A 27,251-nucleotide genomic window follows, 5' to 3' on the forward strand; every position below is an offset into this window, starting at 1 on the left:
GTGTGTGTGTGTGTGTGTGTGTGTGTGTGTGTGTGTGTGTGTGTGTGTGTGTGTGTGTGTGGCACCAAAAGAGAAAAGCAGGCATTAGAGGGAGACACCAGCAGCCAGAGGGCATCTCCCTCCCTCCGTATTCCCTCCCACTACCTTTTCAATGTGGTGCAACAGAAACACGTGGGCCAGAGCAAATATACTGAACAAATAACATTTTATTTTTAAAGCTTTCCTTCCTTCTCTTCCCTCCATCTCCCACACCACTAGTTTGATTTGTTGGGCCTCATTAGCTGCCTCAGAAGCCAAAGCAGGTTCCCTTCCCAGATGTTCAGAGATCCAAGTAATGTCCCTCCTTCCTCCCTTCTCCCATACCTACCTGAGCCCTCCCCCATCCCCTTCTATCCAGAGTCCTGGTTATTCGTGCCTCACTGAATGAAAGACTGTTTCCTAAGCCCCGACCCAAACCTAACTTTTCCCACTCCCCTGAAGTCCTTTCATAGCCCACCCCCACAAGCACTGATGCCTGGTCTACTGACCCCCTGCTCCTCACCATGTCTCTGAGGGATTGAGTTAGAACAGTCATCTACTTTCCCAGAATCTCCTCTGCCCCAGATGGTTTTCATAGGATTTTGAATTGGAAGAGATATTGAGATTTCAGCTGGTCAACCTCCTTGTTTTACATATGAGGAACTTGGGGTCCAGAAAGGTCATAAGTGATTTATCTGAGATCACCTAGGTCCTTTGAACCCAGGTCCAATGTTCTCCCCTTTATGCCAATCTTCCCTACTCCATACCTTAGATCTAGACCTGGGATTTCATCAGGGGAGGGAGTTCCCCCAAACTAAACTCTCCCTAACAATAAAGATCAGCAGCTAGTGGGCAACTTAGGTCCTAGGCTCACAAACCTGGGGTCAGCAGAGACCTCTGAGACTCTTTGGTCTAGTCCCTTCATTTTATAGACGAGGCCCAAGGTCACACAGCTAGTATTTATGAAAGGCAGGATTTCAATCCAGGTGCTCTGATTCCAGACTCAGTACTCTTTGCACTGTGCCATTAGACTGTCAGCTCCTTGAGGGCAGGGGCTGGAGTGTTTATTTTGTTTTATTCGTTCATTCATTTATTTATTCATTATTTAGCTTTTCTTTGTCTCCCCAGTGCTGCCTGGCACATAGGAGGCACTTAATATATTCCAGTTGGCTGGTTGACCATGCTGCCTCCCTGAGGCAGGTCTTTATACTTGTTCCAAGCCTGACCCAAGAGCCCAGCTCCCCTCACAAGAAGCCCACTTTTCATTCCCCCCCCAAAATTTATTAAGCACCTACTAGGTGCTTCACACTGAATCTTTTTCACTTCAGAGTGGTCCAGGAAGTGGTTTTACCCAGGGGGAGGGCAACTCCTTTCAGGCTGGCTGGAGTGGGATAGTGGTGATGATGAGGAGAGATTGAATTTCTTTTCCATTTCTAAAGCCTCAGTTTCCCCATTAGAAGAAATGGGGACAATGATGACTATATAGGAATGTAGTTTTCAATATATCCCAGGAATGATGGCAGGTAGGCAGCACAGTAGATTAAAGGCTGGACCTGGAGTCAGGAAGGCTTGTGTTCAAATCTTGCTTCAGACATATTAGCTGTGTGACCCTGGGCAAGTTGTTTCACCTCTGCCTGCCTCAGTTGCCTTCACTGTAAAATGGGGATCATAATAGCACCTACCTCCCAAGTAGTTGTGAGGATCCAAGGGGATAGCTGTACAGTGCTATATAAATACAGGCTATGATCATCAATGCCATGTCCTGGCAGAGATGATTTTTCAGGGATGGGTTAGACTACGTGGTTGCTGAGCTCCTGACTCAGAAATCCTGTGATTCTGTGACTTACTGGAGATGGAGGTGTAGACGGCGAAGGCCTTTAGGCTGGTCATCTCCTTCCTACGAGTCATCTCCACCTGAGCACGGAAGATGTTTTCCCAGGCGTAGAGTTTGAGAAGTTTGATCCCCCGGAGCATTTCATTGGTCTTTTTCAGTCTCTCATTGGAATATTCCTGCCAGATTCACATGGAGTTAGATGGGAGCCAGTCTGCCCGTGTCATCTTCACCCTCCCCGCCCCTGCCACTCATCCTGCTTCAGGGGCTCCTTATTACCCCTGGGATCCAGTAAAATAAAAACTCCTGTTTGGCATTTGAAGCCCTTCCTGTCTGTCTAGTCTTCTTACAAATGACTCCCCTCTGAGAATTTCCTTATTCAAGTCATACTAGCCCACTTGCCATTCCTTGAGCCACACTGCATTTCCTATCTCCATGTCTTTGTATTGGCTGCCTGCCCCCATGCTTGGAATGCTCTCTTTTATCACTTTCATGCCTTGGCTTCCTTCAAGTCTTAGATCAAATGCCATCTTCTGCAGGAAGCCTTTCCTGATCCTTCTTCCTGCCCTACCCAGAGCCTTCCCCTCTATGGTTACTTTCCATCTATTCCCTATGAATCTTATATACCTATTTATGTACATACCTCCTCCTCGAGTAGAATGTAAGCTCCTTGAGGGCAGGGACTGTTTTTGGCTTTCTCTGTAGTCCCAGTGCTTAGAATAGGGTGCAGTCCTTTGACTGAATCCAAACTTCACAGAACAAATCCCCTTAATAAAAGGATTTGTTCTGTAAAATTTGAACTCAGTCAAATGGCTGCAGTCAAGGGCCTAGAAAGCCACATGTGGCCTTGAGACCGCAGGTTCCCCACCCCAGGCTTAGATCTATGCTTGGTGCATAGTAAACACTTAATAAATGCTGTGATTACTTGACTTATTGATCAAATGAAATAATATTTGTAAAAAGTCCTTAGCACAGTGCCTGGAACATGGTAGGTACTATATAAATGCTTATTCCCTTTCGTTCTCTTTGAAAAGGACAGGCAGTTTATGGGCATCACAGAGTCTCCACAGCTATGGGGTCCTAATTACATTAATGTTTTAAAAATAGTATTTTACTTTTTCAATTACATGTAAAGACAATTTTTAACATTCATTTTTATAAGATTTTCAAGTCCCAAATTTTTTCTCTCTCCCCCCTCCACAGGATGACAAGCAATTTGATATAGATTGCATTACATTCACTTTTACATTTGGGGCCTCACAACTAGATGATGCTTTAATTTTCCACACATAATCATTTCAAATGATTCTCAAAACAAGAAGAGCAGCGATTAAGCCTTTGTCAACAGATGAGGAAAGTGAAGCCAGTAAGGAGTATTGATTGACTTGCTCAAAGTCAAGGGGTAAATCAGTGGCAGGACCAAAACCCCAATCCAGGGGTTCTGTGGATGCTACAGCTCAGAGGTTCTGGTTCCTAGAGCCCACCCACATGGAAATCATGAACAGCAGCTTGCTCCAATTTTCCTGCTTCAGATGGACTAGAAGTGAGTCTAGGGGTACATATGTTAGAGTCAGTCCCCTGTGCCAATGCTCTCTTCCCACAGAAAAGCCTCCTAATTGGACTCCTCTGCACCTAGTCTCCATCCCCTGCTCTTCAACTGCCTCTCCCCCAATCTCCTTAATCAGACCCTACTACCAAGTTGAAGCTCTGATCGTGAGCTCCCTTGCTCAACAACCTTTAATGGTTTGTTCCCTGCTGCCTTCTGGATGCAGTCCTCCATGCTTGGGTTCAAACCAACCTTTCTAGCCTCATCCCTTTCATGTACATTATGTTCCTTCAAGACTCAGCTCCTTAAAAATGTCTTTCTACATAAAACTATTCCCGATTCCCCCCAAATTAGCTTGTATTTAATGATTTAGTATTTTATTTTTTGCCTTTTCTCTTTTTATTTGTTCCATCTATGGTTAGTATTATTGCCTTCACCTATAGGATATAAACTTCTTGCAAATAGGGATTTTTTTTCATTATTTTTACTTATAACCCGAGAGCCTGTCACGTAGTCTGTACACACATAGCAAATTTTTGTTGATTGATTCCAGCCTCTGCTTAACCCATTCGTTCTACCTATTATGCCCTCCCCATTCCACCTGCTGAAATATTCCCCATCCATCAAGGCCTAGATCACCTGCCTCCTCCTTCTCCTCCTCCTCCTCTTCCAGAAAGCCATCCTTTCCTTCTTTCTCCAGGCAGAAGGGATCTCTCTAGTTTCTGAATGAACACATACCCATTCTCTTTTCAGTTCTTATCACCCTTGACTCAGCACAATGTTTATTTGTTTACATGTTTGACCTCCCTTACTACTGATCAACCATCAAGCATTTATTAAGCACCTACTATGTGCCAGTCACTGTGCCAGGCACTGGGGATACAAATTCAAACAGCAAACAGTCTCTGCTTTGAAAGAGCTTACATCCTATTGAGGACTGTGAGCTCCATGAGGGCAGGGATGCTGTGCTCATTGATTCTTGTTTATCTCCCTCAGCACCTAGGACAGGGCTTCGCATGTGGAAAGCACTCAGTAAATGTCTATTAATTAAAATTTTGTTGAATTAAACTCTGACCTCTGTGCCTTTGCTCATCCTGGTCCTTCTTATTCTGGAACACCCTCCTTCTCTTCTTTTTGCCTATCCAAATCCTATCTGTCCTTCAAAATCCAGACCAGGCGCCATCTCCTCCATGAGGCCTCCACCTTCTACTCTGACTTTCACTGATCCTCTGGCCCTTCCTGTGGAGGAAACTTGGCAGAACTTTGGAAAAAACATTGGTTGTAGATTCAGAAGTCCTTGATCTAATACTTATTAGCTGTGTAGTCTTAGGAGAGTCACTTAACCCTTCGAAGCCTCAGTTTCATCACCTGTAAAATGGGGCAACAATGAAGTATATACCTCATCATATACCTCGTACGATCATTGTGAAACCTTTGGAAGCCTTAAAGTGAAGTGTGCATGTGAGTTCTTATAAATGTGAGGCTTTAACATTGACTCTCGTTCTGTTTTATATTGTTAATTGATTTATGTGTGAGTTTTTGTGTATGTTTCCCCAACTAGATCACAAGCTCCTAGAGAGTAGAGACTATGTCTTCCACTTCTCTATATCCCCTTGGGTAGACCTAGCACAAGACTGAACTCACAGTAGAAGCTCAGTGTTGTCTGGTTTACTAACTGGGACTTGGACCACCTGTGAGATGACAAGGAAGAGAAGAAGTCTTGGGATTGCAGTGGCAAGAGAATGCCTTAAAGAATCTGGGGAAATCATTTCGACATTTTTCTAGGGGAGAGCTAGGCATTGTAGAAGCAGCTGGGCACTGCAGTGGATAGAGGGCTGGACTTGGAATCGGGAAGATCTGAGTTCATATCCAGCCTCAGCCACTTACTAGCTGCGCGACCCAAGGCAAGTCACTTAATTTCTCTTAGCCTCAGTTCTTCCATATGTAAACTGGGACAGCAACATTACCTACTTCGTAAGGTTGTCATTAGGGTATAAAATTATACACACACACATATATTATATTATGTATTATGTATGTGCTTTATAAACTTGAAAGTCAACGTATCTGTTGTTCAGTCATTTCAGTCATGTGTGACTCTTCGTAACCCCATTTGGGGTATTCTTGGCAAAGAGTTGCTTGCCATTTCCTTCTCCAGCTCATTTTACAGATGAGGAAACTGAGGCAAACAGGGTCAAGTGATTTACCAGAGTCACACAGCTAGTGTCTACATAAATCTTAGCTATTGTTAATTGAGAGGTGATGGGCTATAATGCAACCCTATGATTTCCCTTCATATTCCTGTAAACTTCTGGTGAAACAAAGGTTTCTTCCTGGGATATATCATGCTTGTGGATGGGTTGAGTCAGGAAAAGGACATCCAGAGGGTATCCTAGCTTTGCCTCTATTCTCTACTATATGGTTCAACGAAGGTTCAGTGAGAGACGGGGAGGAAGAATTAGCAGAGAAGGAGCATCAGCGGTGCCTGAGGAGAGAGAAGACTCGGGCAGGGAAGGATGGGTGAAGGGGAGATGAAGGCAGACTGAAGGCGCTCACCAATGTGCTTCTCTGGGCTTGGGAGAGCTTGGTAGCCACAAAGTACTGGATAGGAGCCAAGACAATGATGACCGCTGCTCCAATTAAGGCGCTGACCCCAAGGAGGTAGTAGAGAAGAATCACCCCCACGATGATCTAGGGAGATCAAGGACAGACACATTCAATTAGCAGGATCCTGGATCTAGAGCTGAAAGGGATCTCTGAAGCTCATTTTATAGATGAAGAAACTGAGGCCCTGGGTAGTTAAATTATTTGCCCAAGCCCAAACCAGCAGTAAGCATTAGAGGTGGAATTTGAACCCAGGGCCCCTGACTCTAGGGTCAGTGCTTGCACCCCAAAGCTTTAACCAATGTTGATTGGGGGCTTGCTATGTGTAAGCAACTGCTATAGGCAATGGGGATACAAAGACAAAAAGAAAAATGATCCCTTCCCTCAGAGGGCTTATATTCTACTAGAGATATATTTAAACAGAAGAATATAATCTACTTTGAGGAAGGAAATAGCAGTAACAACTAAGGAGATCAGGACAGCCTTCCTGTAAGAGGCTGACTTGAACCTCCAAGAAAAGAAAGCCCAGAATCCTCCAGTGACCCGTCAACAAATGCGCTAAGGCTTCATCTGGAGTCTTCTCATGTTTCATAAAAATCGAAGGGCATGATGACTACTCTGCAATTTGAGCCTTCAGAATTATTCCTTTCTCAGTTTAACCCTTTAAGTGATGGGATGTTTCGGGGCCAAGAATCAAACACGACCACCTCCAGTCCAGGTAGAAGACTGATAAAATTCATAGACTGGGCAATTTTTACATTTTTCTAAAAGGCTGGCCTTACTATTAATTCCAACCAGTTCTATTGCCACTTGGGTAAACTGAGGGACAGGATCCCACAATTAGTAAGGGGCAGGACAGACAGAACAATACCCCTTACTCCCATTCCTATCACCTGGTTACCACATAGTAGATAGTGTTAAGTTGAGAGACATTGTCAGCCAGTCCCTTGTGGACTGCTGTGGGGGAGGTGGGTACCCCAAGTCACTCAAACTTTAGCCTTTAAGGCAACTGTTCAGTGCACTAGGTCATTTTACTTTAAGGGTCTGTGTAATGTCCAAGGTGGGCACAGCAATGGTTGAAGCACCCCCCCATCCATATTTATTCACAAAATCAATTCAATATACTGAGTTGTTACTGTTCATTTTTCTTTTCCTGGCATATTTAGTATTTTTATGAATCTGGTGAATCACTTCAGAAAAGAGAATTGTCCTATTCTCAGACCTTAGGAAAATGATGACTTGCTCATGAATATTTATGAAAAATGCAAATGGTTCCCACCAAGGCCCAAAGCTTTTAGCTCAGAGAGAAGACTATAGAGCTTTTGTGTTGGAAATCGAGGTCCTTATAGCATGTGTCTTGTTTTAGAAGATACATATAGACCTAATGGCCGCTTATAGAGAAAAGGAAGCTGAGGTCCACTGCTCAGTAACCTCAAACTTTAGTAATTGTAAGTAACTTATTTCCTCTAGGAGCTTAGCAGAGATTTCTTCCATTCTCACTAATCACAAAACTGTCACTGGCTTTAACTAATAGTCTTTTGTAGAATCACTTTATCACATTGTTAATGACCTAAGGTTGGGAGAGCTCATTAAAAGGGAACGTAACCCTGCCTGCTCTGCTAATCCCTCATCACCTCCTCCAGAAAACCTCCATCGGCCTCTGTTCCCTGGTCTGCTTCACTGGTTCTGTCCACAATGAGAAACAATTATGTGACCAACAGACCAGACATCAGAAATTAGCAGGGATATTAGCAGGAGTATCAGCCATATGCCCATATCCCAGACTGGTCATTAACAACAGGGCATCTGCTCTGCAGCCCGTCTCTTCCACCAAGCTGAGCATTTGGCTAATGTTCTATCACTTATCCTTGCTGTGATGACACAGACATCTATATCCCCTGGATCCCACAGCTAAGAGATGATCATACAACCTCCATTCTTAGTCTCCTGGTTCATACCCACTCTTCCAAAGTTTTGCTCCTGCTCCTCAAAATCTGTCCTCCTCCAAGGGTCCAGATGGCCCACACCAAAGACAATATTGTCACTGGGTGTGAATTCCAGAAGCATGGGGTTAACACTTGCAGGGAATGGGGCAAAGGACAGTGCTAGGAACAACTCTTTTCATTTTATCCTCTATTCTTGCAATGTTTGTCAACAAAGCTGTACACAACTTATTATCTAGCTCGTATCTCCTCATCTTGTCCACAAGAATGCCATGAGATGAGAAGACATATGAACCAACGCAGAATGAAGTACATGAATACAATGGAATATACAGTGCTGTAACAATGAATATGAAGAATTCAGAAAAGCATAGGAAGACTTATATGAATGGATTCAGAGCAAAATAAGCAGAACCAGGAAAATAGTAAATACAATGACTACAACTATTGTAAACATGAATAACAACAAGAATGAAACTGAATGTTGTACAATTATAATGACCAAACTTAACCTCAAAGATGAGAAAAAGCAGACCTTGGAGTTAGGGGGCTATAGGTATAGAATACTACATGTTAGACTTTTTGATATATTGGTTAGTTTTGCTGAATTAGTTTTTCCTTTTTCTAACTCTTTGTTATAAAGGATGATTCTCTAGAAAAAAAAGTGGGAAAGATCCCTTTCAAACCTGGGGCAGTTTTCCTAAAGGGCATCTTAGTGACTTTGGCATTAAGTTTAGAGAGGGAGACAATTGCCTCTCTTTATGATCTCTCTCCAACCCTTTCCCTAAAGTATCTGTCCCTATGCAGATACATAGCATCTGCTCTGAGATCTTTCAGTCAGGAGCCTCATCTCCCTCTGCATCGACCGTACCAGCATCAGTCCCTCTTAATACTATGAGAGATTCTATCAAACATTTTGCAAAAATGAAAGTAAACTCTACCTACAGCAATTCCCTGATTTACCAGTCTAATAACCCTGTCAAAAAGAGAAGTCCGGTTAGACTGGCATGAACTAATCTTGACAAAGCCACGCACTTGATTTAGCAAGTCACTTTGTTGACTCAGGAGGCCTTTCTAAATATCAGCTGCATTTTTAAGACTGCCATCTCTGTGCAATAAGAAAGGGAGGCACTGAATCATGGTATGTGCAGGGGTGAGAGATGGGATCACAGAAAAGATTTGGGCAGTGGTGGAAAGAGAGCATTGAACTTGGAATCAGGAGATTTGGATTGGAGTTCTACGTGACTTTAGACAAGTCACTTCACTCAAATGGGCTTAATTTCTTTTTTTTTTTGTAAAATGAGTGGTTAAACTAAATGATCTCTAAGGGCCTAAGAATCGTGATGCTATCTGTGATAGTGGTGACTACAGCCTGCAGAGGAGGGGGGACACACAAGGCTGAGGCAGAGGCCAAATATGAGGCTCTGGAATGTAAGAGGGAAGACTTGGGTGTGACTCCCAGAGAGTGATGACCTCTCAGCTCTTACCTGTGCAGGCATGGCCCAGAGGTTTGGGCACAAGAAGAAGAACCACATGAGCTGGTTGGTGTCAATGGCGACCAGATTACAGATTTGTCCGGCAGTCATTTCTCCCATGGACAGGTTGGATGTAGAAAGATGCATGATTTTGTTATAAATCTTGGTCTAGGAACAAAAGCAGAGTTCTTCCGTTACACAGGTGGATGATACTTTCCTTCCTTGCTATCGTGATTGAATTAGTTCTTATATCTTCAAAGTAGAGTTTTTGCTTATTGGATAAGACAATTAAAAATGGCAGAACCAAATGAATGGATAGAGATGGTAGTATAGTGTGAAGAGAGAAATGGACTTTGAGTCAGGAGCTTTTGAATCCTAGCATCTTCTCTTGTGGGCTGTGTGACCCTGACAAAGTCAGTCAACAGACATTACCTGCTATATGCCAGGCACTGTGCTAAGTTCTGTGGATACAAAGAAAGGGAAAAGACAGTTCTTGCCCTCAAGGAGTTTACAATGTAATGGAGGAGACAACATGCAAACAACTATACAAGCTATATACAGGATAAATAGGACATAACCAACAGAAGGAAGGCACTAAAATGAAGAGAGATCAGGAAAGATTTCCTATAGAAGATGGATTTTAGCTGGGACGTGAAGAAAACCAGGTAAGCCAGGGGTTGGAGATGAGGAGTGAGAGTACTCCAGGAATGAAGGAGAGCCTGTGAAAATGTCCAGAGTTGGGAGATGGGGGGGTAACTTAACCTTCATAACAGTACTCTTTTTAAAAATTAATTTTAAAAATATTATTGATATCTTTTAATTTCACAGTACTTTCATTTCTGAATATATTCACCCCTCTTTCCCTGCCTAATGAAAAGTTTAAGAGAGAAAAAGGAAGAAAAAACAGCAAATTAGCAAAGCTAACCAGAACATCAATTGATTCTGACAGTCAGTACAACGTTCTATACTCACACTTTGTCACCTTGGCAAAGAAGGGAATGAGGTACATTTTCTTGTCTCTTCCCTGAGGACAGACTTGGTCATTATAATTATTCACTGTTCAGCGTTAGGTTTCTTTCTGTTGTCGTTCTTGCCATTTACATCAGGTGTATTGTTTTCCTAATTCTGCTTACTCCCTTCTGTATCAATTCATCTTTGCATGCCTCTCTGAATTGCTCATATTGGTAATTTCCTATGGTGGTCACGAATTCCATTATGTGCATAAATCACATTTTCCACAATTTGTTCAGCCATTCTTCAATCGATGGGCACCTACTTTGTTTCCAATGGACAGCGGCACTTTTGTGGTAGCAAAAAATAGGGAACAAAGTGGGTGCCCACAGCGAATACTGAGCTGGGCTTGGAGTCAGGAAGACCAGTTCAAATCTAGCCTCAGATACTTATCCGCTGTGTGACTTTGGGCAAATCACTTAACCCCTGTCTGCCTCAGTTTCCTCATGAGATAATGTATGTAAGATGCTTTGCAAACCTTAAAGCAATATGTAAGTGCTAATTATCCTCCTCCTTGTTATTATTATTACATGAGGAATGAAGAATAAGAAAGAATTCATAGAAACATGGGAAGACCTGATGCAGAGTGAAGAAAGCAGAACTAGAATAACATTATAAGTATGATTATAATAATATGAATAAAAGCAAACCAAAAAGCTGTTGAATTCAGTTTAATTGCAATGAACAAGCTTGGTTGTAGAGAATAGTTAATTGAAAATACTTCCTCTCAGCAGAGAGGTGGAACACTTTGGGCAGGACACATTATGTACACTGTTAGTCGAGGTCATGTTGGCTGGTTTTTGTTTAACTGTTGTTTTTAATAAGGGAGAGATCCATGGGGAGTGAGGTGAAGTATGTATAAGGAAATGATTAATAATTACATTTAATGATCATGTTTATAGATTATTATAAACAATGTTAATTATACGTTTAATTATTATAACCATTATAATTTGTAAATTATAATATTTAAATTTTTTTGTTAAAACAAATAAACCCAAAAAACATTTTAAAAGTCTCTGGGCCTTCTACTACTTACTTCAGGGGGTTGCTGGTTAAGTGTTATAGAACAGAGAAATGTGAGTCATGATGATTATAATAATGTAGTTATCTAACGCAAGGGTTTTTAACGTAAGTCAGATCATGTCCCTTGGAACTTCACAACTACATAGTGAGAAAGCCTGGCATCAAACAGTTTGAGACCACAAGGCAGGTTTTTATTTCTGCCATAAACAAGCTTTAGTTGTTGGCTCCACCAGCTTCAAGAGTGGAGTTGACTTTACCCGGGAAGCCTCAGCAGTGACCTAAGCCCCTTGCAGAACTCAGGAGGGGATCTAATTGCTTTCATGAGCTCAGAAGCTGAAACCTCTGTGCCCAGAATGTTTGCACAGACAGAAGGGTTAGGCAGCTTCAATTTCCTTTTCTCAAACAGATGGCGAGATCCTTCATCCTTATTGGGTTTGGTCTTAGACGCACTAGGCAAACTTGCTATTTAAAGGAATCTTTTGGTAAGGAGAACACTTCTTTTGTAGGCTGAATCAATTTATCAATCATTATTTCCTGAGCAATCTATATACTTATCAATGATTTTATTATTAACTAATTAAAATTTATTTTAATTATTATTTTCCACAGTAACAGCAATATTGTAAGGATGATCAACTGTGAAAGACTTGGCTACTTTAATCAAGATAATGATTGAAAACCATTCCAAAGGACCTGTGATGAAAAATCCTATTTGTGTCCAGAGAAAGAAATGATGAACTTGGAATGCAGATTAAAGCAAACTTTTTTTTTAACTTTCTCTATTTTTTTGGTCTGTGTTTTCTTGTGCAATATGCCCAATATGGAAATAAATTTTGCATGATGTTACATATGTAATCAATATCAAAATGCTTGTCTTCTCAAGAAAGCGGTAGGGATAGAAGGGAGGGAGAAAATTTAGAACTCAAAATGTTTAAAAATGAATTTAAAAATTTTATATGTAATTAGGAAATATTTAGTGAAAAAAATAAAAATATATAAAGCCTAAAAATAAAATAAAATAAAATTTATTTTTTATCTGAGTCTAGGTTTTCCTATGTCAGATATACTTAAATGATATACACTGGTTTACCCTTCTACTGAGGGATGCAGTTCCCTTGTGAAGGCTTATAATAATGGCTGTATTGTTTTTATTTGATTAGATTTTCCCTAAGGGCCATAATTTGTTTATTTTTATTCTGAACATAACAAAAACCAAATAAAATGTGCATTTCCATGTACAGCATAGAAGAGAAACATATTGTACCAAGGAAACTGTAATTCTCTTATCTGCAGTTACATTGTCTTAGACAAACACACACAAAATTAAAAAAGCTTTATGGAGTAGTGAATAGATATTGGTGGTCTTGGAGGGAGGAAGATTGAAGTTCAAGACCCATCTCTGACACATATCCTGGCAGTGTGACCCTGGACAAATCACTTAACCTCTCAGTGTCCTGGTAATTAAGGCTATAATCTGCAAAAAGAGTGTCAGTAAGCACTGGTGGTGGTTTTTCTTCATTAAGAGTGCTCACCCACAGGTCCATTCTTTCCTTCCCCCCAAGTCTATTGCTGTACTGTATGAAATTGACAAAGCTGTTGGTGTGTCGGCCCAAAAGGTCCATGGGAATGGTCTAACCCAATTCCTTCATCTTCCCAAAGTGAAAACTGAAGTCGCACAGTAGGTGACAGCTGGGACCCAATCCCAACACCAATTTCTGCTCTTTCCATTATAGCCTGGTGGCCCAGGACAGTGCTCATACCTTGCTGTAACATGTAGTCCTCTGCTTTCATACCTCCTGTCATATTTAACTTCAATAGATACCATCTTCTAGAATATAATGTTTTCTGTATATTTCCCAAAATAGGTTTCAAGGGAACTTTAATAAGTAACTTTTTATAATGATAACTCACGTTTTTATAGAGCTTTAGAGTTTACAAAATATTTTCCTTATGATGATCCTGTGAAGATCACAGTACATGTATTATCATCTGATTTTAATTAGTAACTTTTTTTGTTTGTTTTTGTTTTTTAGGCAATTGGGGTTAAGTGACTTGCCCAGGGTCACACAGCTAGTAAGTATCAAGTGTTTGGTCTGAGGCCGGATTTGAACTTAGATACTCCTGACTCCAGGGCCAGTGCTCTATCCACTGCAATCAATAACTTGATAAGCATTTTAAGAGCCTACTATGTGCCAGACACTGGGTATACAGAGACAAAAAATAAACAGCCCATTTCCTCATGGAGCTTACACTCTATGACAGGAAACAACATATATACACACAAGGACATACATAATACATACAAGTTAATTTTAGGGTGGTTGTGTGGAGATACTAAGAAGCTAGGAGGCATCAGAAAGAATTTCATGTGGGAGAAGAGTATTTGAAATTAGCTTTGAAGGAAACTATGGATTCTAAGATGCAGAGGGAATGAAGGGGTACATTAAAGCAAAGGCAAGGAGATGAGGGTTTAGGGATGAGGAAATCGAGTCTCAGAGAAAGTGTTGGTGTGTCCAAGGTTACACAGATAATAAGTTTGCAAATAAACTCAGGCTTGAACCCAGCTTTCCAGATTATTTGTATTCTGAACTTGACAATTATGACAAAAATAAAACTTAGGGGCAGCTAGATGGCACAGTGGATAGAGCACCGGTCCTGGATTCAGGAAGACCTAAGTTCAAATCTAGCCTTAGACACTTGACACTTACTAGCTGTGTGACCCTGGGCAAGTCACTTCACCTATTGCCTTGCCAAAAAAAACCCCAAAAACAAAACTTGACAATTAAAAAAAATAAAATGGGCATTTCTATATATATCATAGTACAATGTTCTTTCCATTATAGCACACCTCCTTAGCTAAAGAATTCCGATTATTCTTTTTTTTTTTTGCTAGATAATGGGGTTAAGTGATTTGCCCAGGGTCACACAGCTAATAAGTATCAAGTGTCCTGAGGCCAGATTTGGACTCAAGTCCTCCTGACTCCAAGGTTGGAGCTCTATCCACTGGGCCACCTAGCTGCCCCAAAAATACCTCTCTTTTTTTTTCTTTTCTTTTTGTGAGGCAATTGGGGTTAAGTGATTTGCCCAGAGTCACACAGCTAGGAAATATTATGTGTCTGAGGCCGTATTTAAATTCAGGTCCTCCTGACTCCAGGGCCGGTGCTCTATCCACTGCACCACATAGCTGCCCCAGAATTCTGGTTATTCTTGAGAATAGCACATGTGCTTTACTGGGACTGGCACACCAGTGGGTACTTATGAAATGTTTGTTGATCAATTGCCTCATGGAATCACATGGAATCACAATTTGGGAGTTGGAAAGAACCTCATTGGTTATCTATTTCAACCCATACCTGAAAGAAATACTTACTGCAAATCTCCTTGACAAATGGCCATTTAGTCTTGTTTTGAAGACCTCCATGAAGGGAAAACCCATTACTTACCTCCTGAGGCAGCCCAGTCCTCTTTGGGACAGCTCTAATTGTTAGGAAGTTTTTCCTGACCTCAACTCCAAATTTTTTTCATGCTTTCTACCCATTGTGCCTAATTCTGCTCTGCTGCCTCTGTGGCAGCAAAGTGGTACAATGGATAGAGCATTGGGCATGGAGTTAGGAACACCTGAGTTCAAATTCAGCTTCAGACACCTACTAGCTGTGTCATTTATCCTCTCTCTGCCTCAGTTTCCTCAACTGTTAAAATAACGATAATAACAATACTACTTTCCAGAGTTGTTGTGAGGATCAAATGAGATAATATTTGTAAAGTACACAATGCCTAGCACATAACAGACCCTTAATAAAATGTTTATTTCCTTCCTTCCTTCCCTCTAGGGCCAAACAGAACCAGCCTAATCCTTCTTTCATGAAACTACCTTGTCTTTCATTGGGACCTAGACATTCCTGACTTTGAACTCATAGAGATACAAAAGGTCATTCCTCCTTGGGAAGCTCTGTGAAAGAAAATAGAGGATCCTTTTTTGTTTCCACAGCTCACGTCTGTATTTCCCATTTTCATGGCACAGAAAGTGATGGATGATTTTTATTGCCAGAGATTAAAATGCTGAGAAAGTAACCATTGTTTGAGCTACATTAAAACCATCAGAATGGCAGAGTGGCAGGCTATTGACTTGGGCATAATGGATTAAGGAGAGGTATCATTACATTTCTTTCCTTGCATTCAGAACTTGGGAGCCAGAAGTACTTTGGCTCAGTCAACCCTCCCACATGACCTAGGGCGATCTGATGGGATGGCTCAGGTAGATCAATTAACCATCCTCAGGAGACTTTCTCACCCCTCCTTCCATTTAGGTACTAGATTAGAGGCACTTCAGAGACTCCAAGGGACCAATAAACTCACAGATGGTTCCAGGCTCCTCTCCTGGCTTTTTTACTCCCTGGATAGCCTTAGACCTTCAATGAGTACCTGCTGGTAGATATCCCTTGGGATGTGTCTGTCACAGCCTGAAACCTGAAAAAGCCTATTTGTTCTATCCTTAGTGACTCTGCAGCTACTCTCCTTCTCCCAGGCAAGCCCTGGAGGTGAGATTTCCCAATCAGAAGCATTCCAATGGGAGTTGAGGATGATGGCTGGCGATCAAAGGTAGTCTGGTCAATGGGTGACTTTAAGGTTTAATACAACCCTATGTAATAAGGAGCACACATATTCCTAGGATTGGAGCTAGAGAGCTAAGGGAGGCCAGAGAGCATATCTAGTTCAATAACTGCATTTTTACAAGTGACAAAACTGAGGTACAGAAATGGTAAAGGGACTTGCTCAAGGTTGTACGGGTGGTAGTAAGTAACAAAGCTGGATATAAATCATTGTGCTCTGACTCCAGGTCTAGCATTTTTTATGCTGCACCACAATTATTCCAAAATTTACAAGGGTGGACATTAAGCCTAGGAGAACTTATTTGTCTGTGGGCTACATATCTCATTTCCTAGAGTTTGAACCAAGTCTGAACCTAAACCTAATTTTTTTTGGTGGGGGGAATTTCCTTCCTTCCTTCCTTCCTTCCTTCCTTCCTTCGTTCCTCTCTCTCTCTCTCTCTCTCTGTCTCTCTGTCTCTCTCCCTCTCCCTCTGTCAGGAAAGTAAAAGGGAAGGCTCAACCTTCAGTGTCCTAGTGGTAATCTGGTTCTCCTCTACAGCTAATTGTCACCATTCCTGACACAGCATTCTGGTTCACTACATTAACTATAGCTTGGAATATGATTTCAAACAGTTGTTCAGATGTTGTGTCAGGTTCCCAGAGGGACTTGCACATTCCATACTCTGAGCAGGTGCTACTGACCACCAAGTCATCAGTCACTGTGGGGCAGCCGGTGCTTTTTGGGTTGGATTGGATGGCATGAGGTCCAAGGAACAGCTGTGGGGCTCAGGGGCCTTAGGATATAGCAATGACTAGTTCAAGGTCACAGTTGCCAAATGGCTTCTTATTGAGAAAGTTAGTCACTATGCCCACTAGGACATGAAGCTTGATTTGTCATCCCTAGTAGTTCAGAAAAAAATACTTCTGGATTTGAGCTTTGGATTTCAAAAGAATGTGAGCTCTTTGGGGGCAGAGACTGCATCATTTCCTTCTTTGTATACCCAACATCTAGCACAATGTTTGGCACTTGATAAACGTGTGTTCAGTTGAAAGAATGAATTTTGACTTAGAGAAATTGCATTTGAGACCTGTCTCTGCCACTTAACACGTGTGTGACCTAAGTCCCTTCAGCTCTTTAGGTCTCAAATTCCTCCTCTGTAGACAGAGGGGGTCAGACTAGATGAGTTCTAATGTCCCTTACATAGAGCTCTAAACTGGCAACTCTTTGAGCCTTCCTTTCATGTAAATTTCATTAGAAACTCAGCCCCTGAATGAGCCTTGGTCTTTGTGGGAATGGTAAGCTCAGCAAGGTAGAAGGGTCATTGATGGGGAAAACCTTCTGCAAGTCAATGGTGGCTGTGTAGGCCTGGATCTTAAAGCACACAACGGCTGTGATAATCACATAGTCCTTCCCCTTCAAGACCATGATGACTCTTCCATTACTGACGTGGCCCTAGTGAGCGAGGCCTTCCTGAGGAGCCCTGATCCTGCTCTATCCTTCCCTGATGGTTTTTTTTTCCTAAGCAAAAGGCATTTAATTAAACAGCAGAGCAAAATAAAAGACAAGACAGATTCTTACCCCACTTCCATAATGAGAAAGGGGGAAAATGCAGGGACCACACATAGCCAAGGAAAGTCATGTTTTCAATGTTGCCTTTTTTTTTTAAAGCAAATTTTATTGATTCTTTTTTGCTGCTGTCATTCAGTCATTTCAATCACATCCAACTCTTTGTGACCCCATTTCAGGTTTTGTGGGCAAAGATACTATAGTAGTTTGCTATTTCCTTCTCCAGCTCATTTTACAGATGAGGAAACAGAGGCAAACAGGGTTAAGTGACTTGCCTAGGCTCACACAGCTAGTAAGTGTCTGAGGCTGGATTTGAACTCAGGAAGACGAGTCTTCTTGACTATAGGCCCAGTGCTCTATCCATTGCACCCAGCTTCCTCCTTCATTTTGACATAACTTTAATTTCTGAATACATCCACTCTGCTACCCGGTAATTGAACCCTCCCTTGTGACAAAGAAAAAAATAATTAAGCAAAAATAAGTGAAACAGCAACTCTGATGATGCATGCAACATCCTCCTCTCCTATTCCCCTGCCTCTCTCCCAAGAGGAAGGAGGCATGATGTTTCATTTTATGGTTTCAGTGGTTTATCAGTTCCTCAGAGTTTGACTTCCTTTTAGCTATCTTTTCCCTGACATCATTTTAGGCATTCTACCTACTATTCCTCTCATTCTGATGCTTTTCTCACTATACCAGATCTACTTCATATTTGCTCAGTTTAAGGAAAGATTCAGTCAGCATGATTAACAAGGCCATGGCCTTGGTCACACCCTTATTTCTTCACAAAAGACCTTTCCAGAACAGTGTCGAGCTCCTGTGTCCATGAAATCAGTTAGCACCATGGGTCTTGAGTGGTTTTTTTTCCCTAGTTGCATTTAGAATTTACTAACAACCTTTCTGGGTTCTACTGACTCTGCCAGCATCTGAGACGTTAATGGGCTAGTTCCCATATTCCTCTGGTGTATAAAGGAACAACATTGATACTAGTCCTCCACAATTGCCCTAAGAATAGAGCTATACTAGGAGTTGGGTGGCCCAGCAAAGAGCGTAGGAATTCCATCGCTTAGAAACCTCCAGTTCTAGCCTTTTCAAACGTATAGAATTTCCAACTACTTTCAAATTTTTTCTTATTCCAGAACAGATAAAGTGAGAGTAAAAAGCTTTTTTTAAAAAAAAAGTTATTCCTGGGGCAGCTAGGTGGCACAGTGGATACAGCACCAGCCCTGGATTCAGGAAGACCTGAGTTCAAATCTGACCTCAGACACATAAAAACATTTACTAGCTGTGTGACCCTGGGCAAGTCACTTAACCCCATTGCCTAGCCCCCCCAAAAAATAAAATAAAAAAGTTATTCCTTAAAACACATTTAAAGTCCAATATGAAAATCAATCAAACCAACCAAGATACATAGACAAATAACAAAAATAAACATGACCAAAAATATTCTTCAGTAGAAAACTATCAAAAGATATGAACATACAGTTCTCAAAAGAACTGGGGCAACTAGGTGGTATGGTGGATAGAGTGCTTTGCCTGGAATCAAGAAGACCTGAGTTCAAATCCAGCCTCTGACACGTCTTAGTTGTGTGACCCATGGCAAGTCACTTAACCCTGCCTGCCTCAGTTTCCTCATCTGTAAAATGAGCTGGAAAAGGAAATGGCAAACCACTCCAGCATCTTTGCCAAGAAAGCCCCAAACAGGGTCAAAAGAGTAAGACACTACTGAACAATAACAAAAGCTATTTTTCTGTAGAAAATTATCAAAGGATATGAGCAAAACAGTTCTCCATTAACAATCATATATAATACTCCAAATAACCACTAATAAGAGAAATGTAAATCTAGAAAATGCTGAGGCTTTACCTCCCATTCAGAAAACTGGCAAAGATGACTAAAGATCATGAGTAGTCAATGTTGGAGGGACTGTGGAAAGAGGCACACTAATGCATTGTTGGTGGAGATGTGAGTTAGTACAACTATCCCCTTTATCTTATGGAGTCATTTACATTTTGGTCCATTCTAATTTTCAGGGAATTCAATTCTGGGTAAGGTCTTTTCTAAGGTATTAATTCTCCTTGCCATTCTTTCCTTCCTAGCTCTTCTATTTTCTATTTCTTGTTTCATTTCTTCCAGGTGGTTGGGATATTCTCTTCTCTGATGCACTACTTGGCCATGTTGTGAAGGTACTCTGGTTTACTCCCTTGGGTTTTTTCTGGTTTACTCCCTTGGGTTTCTCTCAATCCAAGATATTTCCTTATTGTTCAACATTTTTCTTCTGTTTACTCATATTTCCAATCTTACTTTTTAGACTGGGGGCTTGTGCTTGGGTCAAACCCTACTCTCATACTTCTGGCTGGTATTGGCAGGCCTTGTTTGATCCCAAGTTTGGTGTCTTCTAAGTTTAGGCTCTACCTTCTGAAGGAACTGTCTACCCTTGTCTTCTGCTGTGGCTCAAGACTAGATTGCCTGGATGCTGGGGCTACTTGAATGCTGGTCTGGCTCTGTCTCCTGACTTGGCAGGGCTTCCTAGGTATCCCTACACTAGGTTATGCTCTGGCCCTGCCTCCTTTACACTTCACCTTCTACCTACTCTAGCGGTTTATCTCTACACTTTTAGAGGAGTTTGACAATCTGTACAGTCACGGACTAAATGAAGAAGGAGTTTGCAACTAATTTTCTTTGATTTTCTTTATCATTGTTATTTCTGGTGTGTTTTTAGAGCTTCACTTAGGTGTTGGGGTGGGGCAGGAATCTGAGCTCCTCTAGGTCCTGACAAGCTGCCAACTTTCCACAGTTCCCTGGTGCAACAATTCTGGAAAACAATTTGGAATTCTGTGACCAAAATGCCCATATCTTTTGACTCAGAGATTCCTTTGCAAGGCATATACTCCAAGGAAATTGTTGTCAAAAAGAAAAATTCCATATATACTGAAAGATTTATAGCAACACTTTTTGTGGTAGCAAAGAATTAGAGATAAAGTAGATGTCCATCAATTGGGTAATGCCTAAACAAATTGTGGTACATGAATGTAATGGAATATTACTGTGCTATAAGAAATGATGGATGTGATGAATACAGAGAAGTATAGAAAGATTTACATGAACTGATGCAGAGTGAAGTAAGCAGAGCTAAGAAAACAATATACATGATGACTACAAAAATGTAAGCGAAAAGAACAACCAAAAAACAATCAAAACTGACTGTTACAAAATTACAAAGAATGGGCTTGGTCCCAAAGAAGAGCTATGAGAAGACAATTCCCTTCACTCCCTGACAGAGATTAGAGTCCACAGGTATTAAACACTGCATGTTAGGTCAGATTTTTTTAAATTGATTTTGCTGAATCTTTTCTTTTCTTTTTCTTCTCTTTAAAAGTTTTTTTGTTATAAAGTATGGTTTTGGGGCAGTTAGGTGGTGCAGTGGATAGAGCACTGACTCTGAAGTCAGGAAGACCCGAGTTCAAATCCGGCCTCAGACCAAACACTTGACACTTAATAGCTGTGTGACCCTGGGCAAGTCACTTAACCCCAATTGCCTAAAAAAAAAAACAAAAAAAAAACACCAACAAAAGATGGTTTTCTTGGACAGGGAGAGGGAGGAATTCTAGGTAATGAAAAATCAAAAGATAGCAATAAAAACCCATTAAACTCAATCAACAACAGAAGATATTTTGGGAGGGTCTGTGGCAATAAGACTGGCGGAGAATCACTAGGAGAGCTTGTAGCCTTCCCTGAGAAGTCACATGGCATAAAGCGAATAGCATAGGACCTATAATCAGAAGGCTTGGGTTAAAATATTGGCTCTAATTCTTACTAGCTGTGTGACCACAGGCAAGTTGTTCTACTTCTTTCTTTTTTTTCTTTTTCTTTTTTTCTTTAGCTAGGCAATGGGGTTAAGTGACTTGCCCAGGGTCACATAGCTAGTAAGTGTTATGTGTCTGAGGTGGGATTTGAACTCAGGTCCTCCAGAATCCAGGGCCAGTGCTCTATCCACTGTGCCACCTAGCTGCCTCTGTTCCATTTCTTTCACCATGTCCTTCCCCATCTTCAAACTGGGGGTAATAATATACTGATTATCCCACAGGGCTGTTGGGAGGAAAATGCTTTTTTTTTTCTATAAAACTTTTAAAATGCTTACAGAACTTTGAATTGGGATTATTGTTCAAGGTGAAGAGAAGGGATGTATTGAGAAAATCAACACACACTCATCCAATGCCTTTCCATACCTGTATGGCTCCTCTTAGGTTGATTCCAGTTTCAATGGCAACATAGTAGGATGCTTGCAGAAATGTCCTCTGTAGCAGGAGGGCAAGAAACAACAGCACAGCCAACACATAGGCGTTGGCAAGGAACTCTTCAGATGAGACAAAGTAAACACCGAGGAACTTAGTCTGTTGGGTGAAAAGCACAGTTTGGAAGTAAATATCATCACTGACAAGTAGCACCACTGTTAGGCGGACTCATAGGGCACTTTGTGTGATGGAAGAGGATATGGATTGCTATCGGTGGGAATTGTCACAGATTTTCAGAGGCTACGTAGTCCAATGTGTGTCTGAACAGAAATTCCCGCTACAACTTCCCTGAGAAGTCACCTAGTAGTCACTTAGAATTTGCTTAGAAATTTCTGTGAACTTAGAATCATGGATCCTGATTTTAAATTTTGGTTCAGTTTCTTTCTATTCAGGTAACTTTGGGCAAGTAATTCAGGCTCTCTGGGTCTCAGTTTCCTCATTTGTAAAATGATGGGGTGGGACTAGATGATCGCTAAAGTCCTCCCAGCTGTAGATCCATGGCCATGACTATGACCAGGTGATGGGGAGCTCACTACCCATTGCAGACACTTTCCCCCTTAACTTATGGTTTAATGTACTTTTCTATAACTTCTACTACTCCATTGTTCTTAGTCTGCCCTTTGGAAACAGCTCTTCAGATGAATGAAAACAGCTACTATGTCCCTCCCAAGTCTCCTCGTCTTTGGGCTAAACATCTTTAGTTCCTTTAGTCAATCAATGTAAGGCATGACTCACAATCCCCTCACCATCCTGGTTGTCCTCCTCTGTACATACTCCAGATTGTTAATCTCATAAAAGTTACCTTCAGATAGTACCTTCAGATATTGAGGGCAGCTAGGTGGCACAATGGATAGAGTGCCTTGCCTGGAATCAGGAAGACTCGAGTTCAAATCCAGCTTTAGACACTTACTATCTGTGTGACCCTAGGCAAGTCACTTAACCCCATCTGCCTTAGTTTCCTCACTGTAAAATGAGCTGGAGAAGAAATGGCAAACCACTCTAATATCTTTGCCAAGAAAATCCCAAATGGGGTCATGAAGAATTGGATATGACTGAAAATGACTAAACAACAAATCTTGGTTTGTTGTTGAACCAGGGGAGGCTATAATGAGGCTTTTACTGCCCTGGTTCTGGACACTCCCTCTTCTAACGCATTCTGCAATTCCACGTCCCAGCATTGACTGTGGATTGTATTTATAATCAACTAAAACCCCTGAGACTGTTTTCACACAAGCTGCTGTGTAAGCCATGTTTCTCCTATCCTGTATTTGTGCTTGGGCTGATGGAGAAATCTGATTAACCATTTCTATCCACTTAAAGAAAGGCCTAAGCTGCTGTCCTCCCCTCGACATGTGGACCAAGGGAGTGGGGCCACATTCTCACCCTAGGTCCTGGATCTCTTGTTCTCTGTGCTTGGGCACTGCTGTGAGCAGTGTCCCCTGGTGAAACATCAGAGACACTGAGCAAATCACTGATTAGCTGAAGCCAGAGCAGTTGGAACAAATCCCTAGATGTTTGTTATCTATTTTCTGTCATTAAAATGTTATCAGCCAACATGTTCCTCAAACTCATAGGAAGCAATTGAGAGGGGCAGGGGAGTTATGGGTGCCCAAGAACAGAAGACGGCCAGAGAACACATCCATTCTTAGCTCTCCAGGCGAGTCAAATGGAAAGACGTGTTCAATTTAGACAGAAGTCCCCTAACCCCTGGTCTCCAATAATTCTATCATCATAATACAGCAGAAAGAATACTACCTTGGGAATAGTAAGGTTCAGTTCCCAGCTCTGCCACTCAGGGATGTGACAGCAGGAAAATTCATCCCCTTCCCTTCCTGGGCTTCAGTTTCCTCTGCTGCAAAATGAAGGGATTGGCCTAACTGAATGCTTAGGTCACTTCCAGCTTTGCCATTCTAGAGTCCAAGTGTCCACTTTGTGTTTCTGGTGTTCAATGCAGTCCTCAGCTAGGTCCTACCCACAATAGGCAACCAGAAAAACAAATTTCTTGCTAAAGACACCAGGTAATAAGTGTTTTCTTTTAGAGGCAGCATAGGCAGTTATAAGAAACACTTTGATCTTGGTAAACAGGTACTCATGGACAGAACTACATCAATATTTGCATGAAGACAGAACAGTTTACTTCCTGAGAAATAACATCGAACTCACTAGCTTTTAAATGAAAATCCCATCAAAGTAGGGAGAAACTGGGCATTCTCATCTTTAGCACTCTCTTGCTCACCAGTCTGCAGGAAAATCTCTGGCCCCGCAGTGTCAGAGGAAGGACCTTCAGGCTCTCAGCTATGTGGCACAGTGTAATTCTGTTTACAGTCAGCTAATTTGTCAATTAAGTACAAAGATTTCTTAAGCACTTAGAAATGCTAGGTAATGTTTGAAGTGCAATGACAGACAGGAGTGATAGAATCCCTGACCTCAAAAGGCTTACATTCTATCAGAAACAACATGAGCACATAAAAGCACATACAAAAATAGATAAATTCAAGGTAATTTTGAGGAGAAAGCACTAGGTGCTGGTGAGGCTGGTGAGGGCTAATACAGAAAGATTTCATGAACTGAATTTTGAAAGAGACCAGAGATTCTAAGAGGCAGAAGTGAGGACAGAGTGCATGTTGTGCATAGGATACAGCCAGTGCAAAGTCACTGAGGTGGGAGATGGAATGTCATAGGCGAGGAACAGCCAGAAGACCGATTTGTCTGGATCATAGAGTGCATGAAGGGATGGAAATATAATAAGGATGGAAAGGTAGGTTATGGTCAGGTCCAAAAGTTGTTTCAAAATAGAAGTATGTGGAGAATGATTTTACATTTGTACATATTTGTGTCTAATGGTAGCCATCTCTAGGGCATGGGGGGAGGGGGAAGGAGGGAAAAAAAAGGACAAAGAAAAAAGGGAAATTTACATGATCACTTTATTATATATTTAAAAGGAATAGCAAGTTGTATATAATAGATTTGTAGTTTCAGTGCAATCATCTTTTTATTATATTATGTTATAGAAATGTTTATTTTATTCCATAAATTAAAAATAAATAAATTTTTAAAAAAGAAATTTAAATGCAAAACAGAAGAGTTTATATTTCATACTTGGGAGTAATAGGAAAATACTGGAATTTTTTGAGACTGGGAATAACATGGTCAGATCTATGCTAGAAGAGAATCACTTTGGTAGCTGTGGGGAAAATAGATTAGGGAAAGCAGATACTGGAGACAGGGAGATCAGTTAGGAGGCTAATGAAATAGTCCAGGCGAGAGGTGTTGAGTATCTAGAGTGGTGGCCATGTGAGTAGAAAGAAGGGGATGGATTTAAGAGTTGTGGAGATACAATTGCTAAGGCTTGGCAGGTGATTATTGACTATGTGGGATGTGGGAGAGTGAGGAGCTGAGGACAATGATGAGGTTGTAAACCTGAGTGCTTAGAAGGATGTTAGTACCCTTGCCATAAATAGGAAAGTTTGGAAAAGTGGAAGAGGTGGGGCAGGGAGATACAAGTTTTCGCATACGTAAGTCAGAGACTTCTAGGGTTTGAAATGTCTACTATGCAGTTGGTTATGTGAGAAAAGAGTCTAGGTAGAGAAACTGGGGCTAGATATATGCCTCTTTACGTCATCTGCCTAGAGCTGATAATTAAACTCATGGGAGCTGATGAGGTCACCAAGTGAGAGAATATATGGAGAGATGAGAGCTCAGGATAGAGCTTTGGGGGATAGCTACCCTCACAGCCAACATGCATATACATGTCCACATATACATAATCAGGATACATGCTCTTAAAGGGAGATTCCTCTTCAGGAACAGCAGGAACCAGACACCACAGGGAAGCAACAGGTTCTTAATGAGGGATCATCTAAGCCCCAGAAAGAGAGAGACAGCATCATAAAATATAATGAGTCCTCTCGGGGTGCGTCCTAGCTCACAGATACTCACCCCAGTGCACAATAAAGACTAGTTGGGGGAGAAGGACAGAATGGAGGGCCTGTGTCTCTTGAATCAGAACACAGAGATTCTTGGGAAAAAGCTGAGTTGGAGATAAAGACAGTGAAAAATGGAAAATAGTGAATATAGAGTAAAAAGATAGTGAAATTTGGAAGCACAGAGACAACCAATTCCTCACGCAGAGATCTAGTTCAGTGAAGTCAGGGACAAATCTCTGACTACCAAGGGGACAGGAGATGCCTGTCTTCTGGCTGGTTTGGGAACCAGAATCTTTTTTTTTTACTCATATGGACACCAGACACCCCACTCACCCCATGTTTCTTCTCCTGGCTCTGCTTCTGACTCTGAACTTTGTCACCATGCTTCTCACCCTTTATCCTTGAAATCCCTTTCTCCTCTGGATGAATTTCTCTCAGAGGTTCCATTTCTGTGCTATTTTCCCTCATTGGAATATAATCTCCTTGAGGGTAAGGACTCTCTTTTCGCTACTATTTGTGTCCCCAGCATGTGTAGCACAGTGCATGGCACATAGTAAGCAGTTTAAAAATGTTCGTAACCTGACTGTTGACTTGTCAGAATCACAGACACATGTCCCCCATTTTCCCCAAGTTTGGGTCTTTTTTTTTAATGTGGACCTTCACCTGGGCTTGCCTAAAATGCTAATTCCCAGGGGATGCCATTGTATCAGTTGCTCACTGAGCACAAACACAACTGGGAAGCTCATTGGAAAGCAATCTAATAATCTAACATCTAGTCAGGAAGCTCTGGGCAGAGTTGGACACAGGAGCTCATGCAGGAGTCTGCAGTACTGGGGTCCAGGGAGACAAAGCAGCTTACCCAAGGTAACAAGGCAGGAAATAGCAGAGCCAGCACTTGAATCTAAGCCTTATGACTCCACGTCCAGCGCTCTTTCCGTAACACCCTATTTTGGGGTGTTGTCAAATGTTAACTATGAAACTGGCAAATCCTCTGTTTTATAAACAGTACAGTGGAAAGACACGAACTCTGGAGTCAAAGGACCTGGGTTCCAGTGTGTCCCTGTTGGTAAATTACTGAACCTCCTTGGGCCTCAGTTTCCTCATCTGTAAAATGAGGGTGTCAGAGTAGCTGGCCTCTGACGTCCCTTCTAGTTTGAGAGCCTCGTGGGCCTAAATTTATATTTAAAATAGTACATGGAGCAGCTTGGGCTAAGCTCGGGATAATCTTTTCGGAAGGCAAGCACACAGTTGGGTGCCATCCATAGTTTTGACCATCAGACTCCTGAATCTGTATCCTTTTAAACTCCACATATTATACCCTTGCACAGAAAGTGCAAGGGATGGGGTATATTCCTCCATCTTCCTCCTGGCCACTTGGGACACTGGGAAATCATCTTCTCCTCTCTAGGGAGGTTGGGTGAGG

The 27,251-nt window shown here is 41.6% G+C and overlaps 1 protein-coding gene across 1 annotated transcript in view; it reads right to left on the reverse strand.

The window, feature by feature from the left end:
• ABCC8 (ATP binding cassette subfamily C member 8) overlaps positions 1-27,251 on the reverse strand; it is a 117,730-nt gene that overhangs the window by 58,161 nt on the left and 32,318 nt on the right. The window contains 4 exon segments of the mRNA XM_027852529.1: positions 1,866-2,028; positions 5,952-6,086; positions 9,430-9,585; positions 21,837-22,001. Coding sequence (XP_027708330.1) covers positions 1,866-2,028; positions 5,952-6,086; positions 9,430-9,585; positions 21,837-22,001 — 619 coding nt within the window.

The sequence above is a fragment of the Vombatus ursinus genome, unplaced genomic scaffold, assembly GCF_900497805.2.
Source record: "Vombatus ursinus unplaced genomic scaffold, bare-nosed wombat genome assembly UNPS02009770.1, whole genome shotgun sequence".
Taxonomy (NCBI): Eukaryota; Metazoa; Chordata; class Mammalia; order Diprotodontia; family Vombatidae; genus Vombatus; species Vombatus ursinus.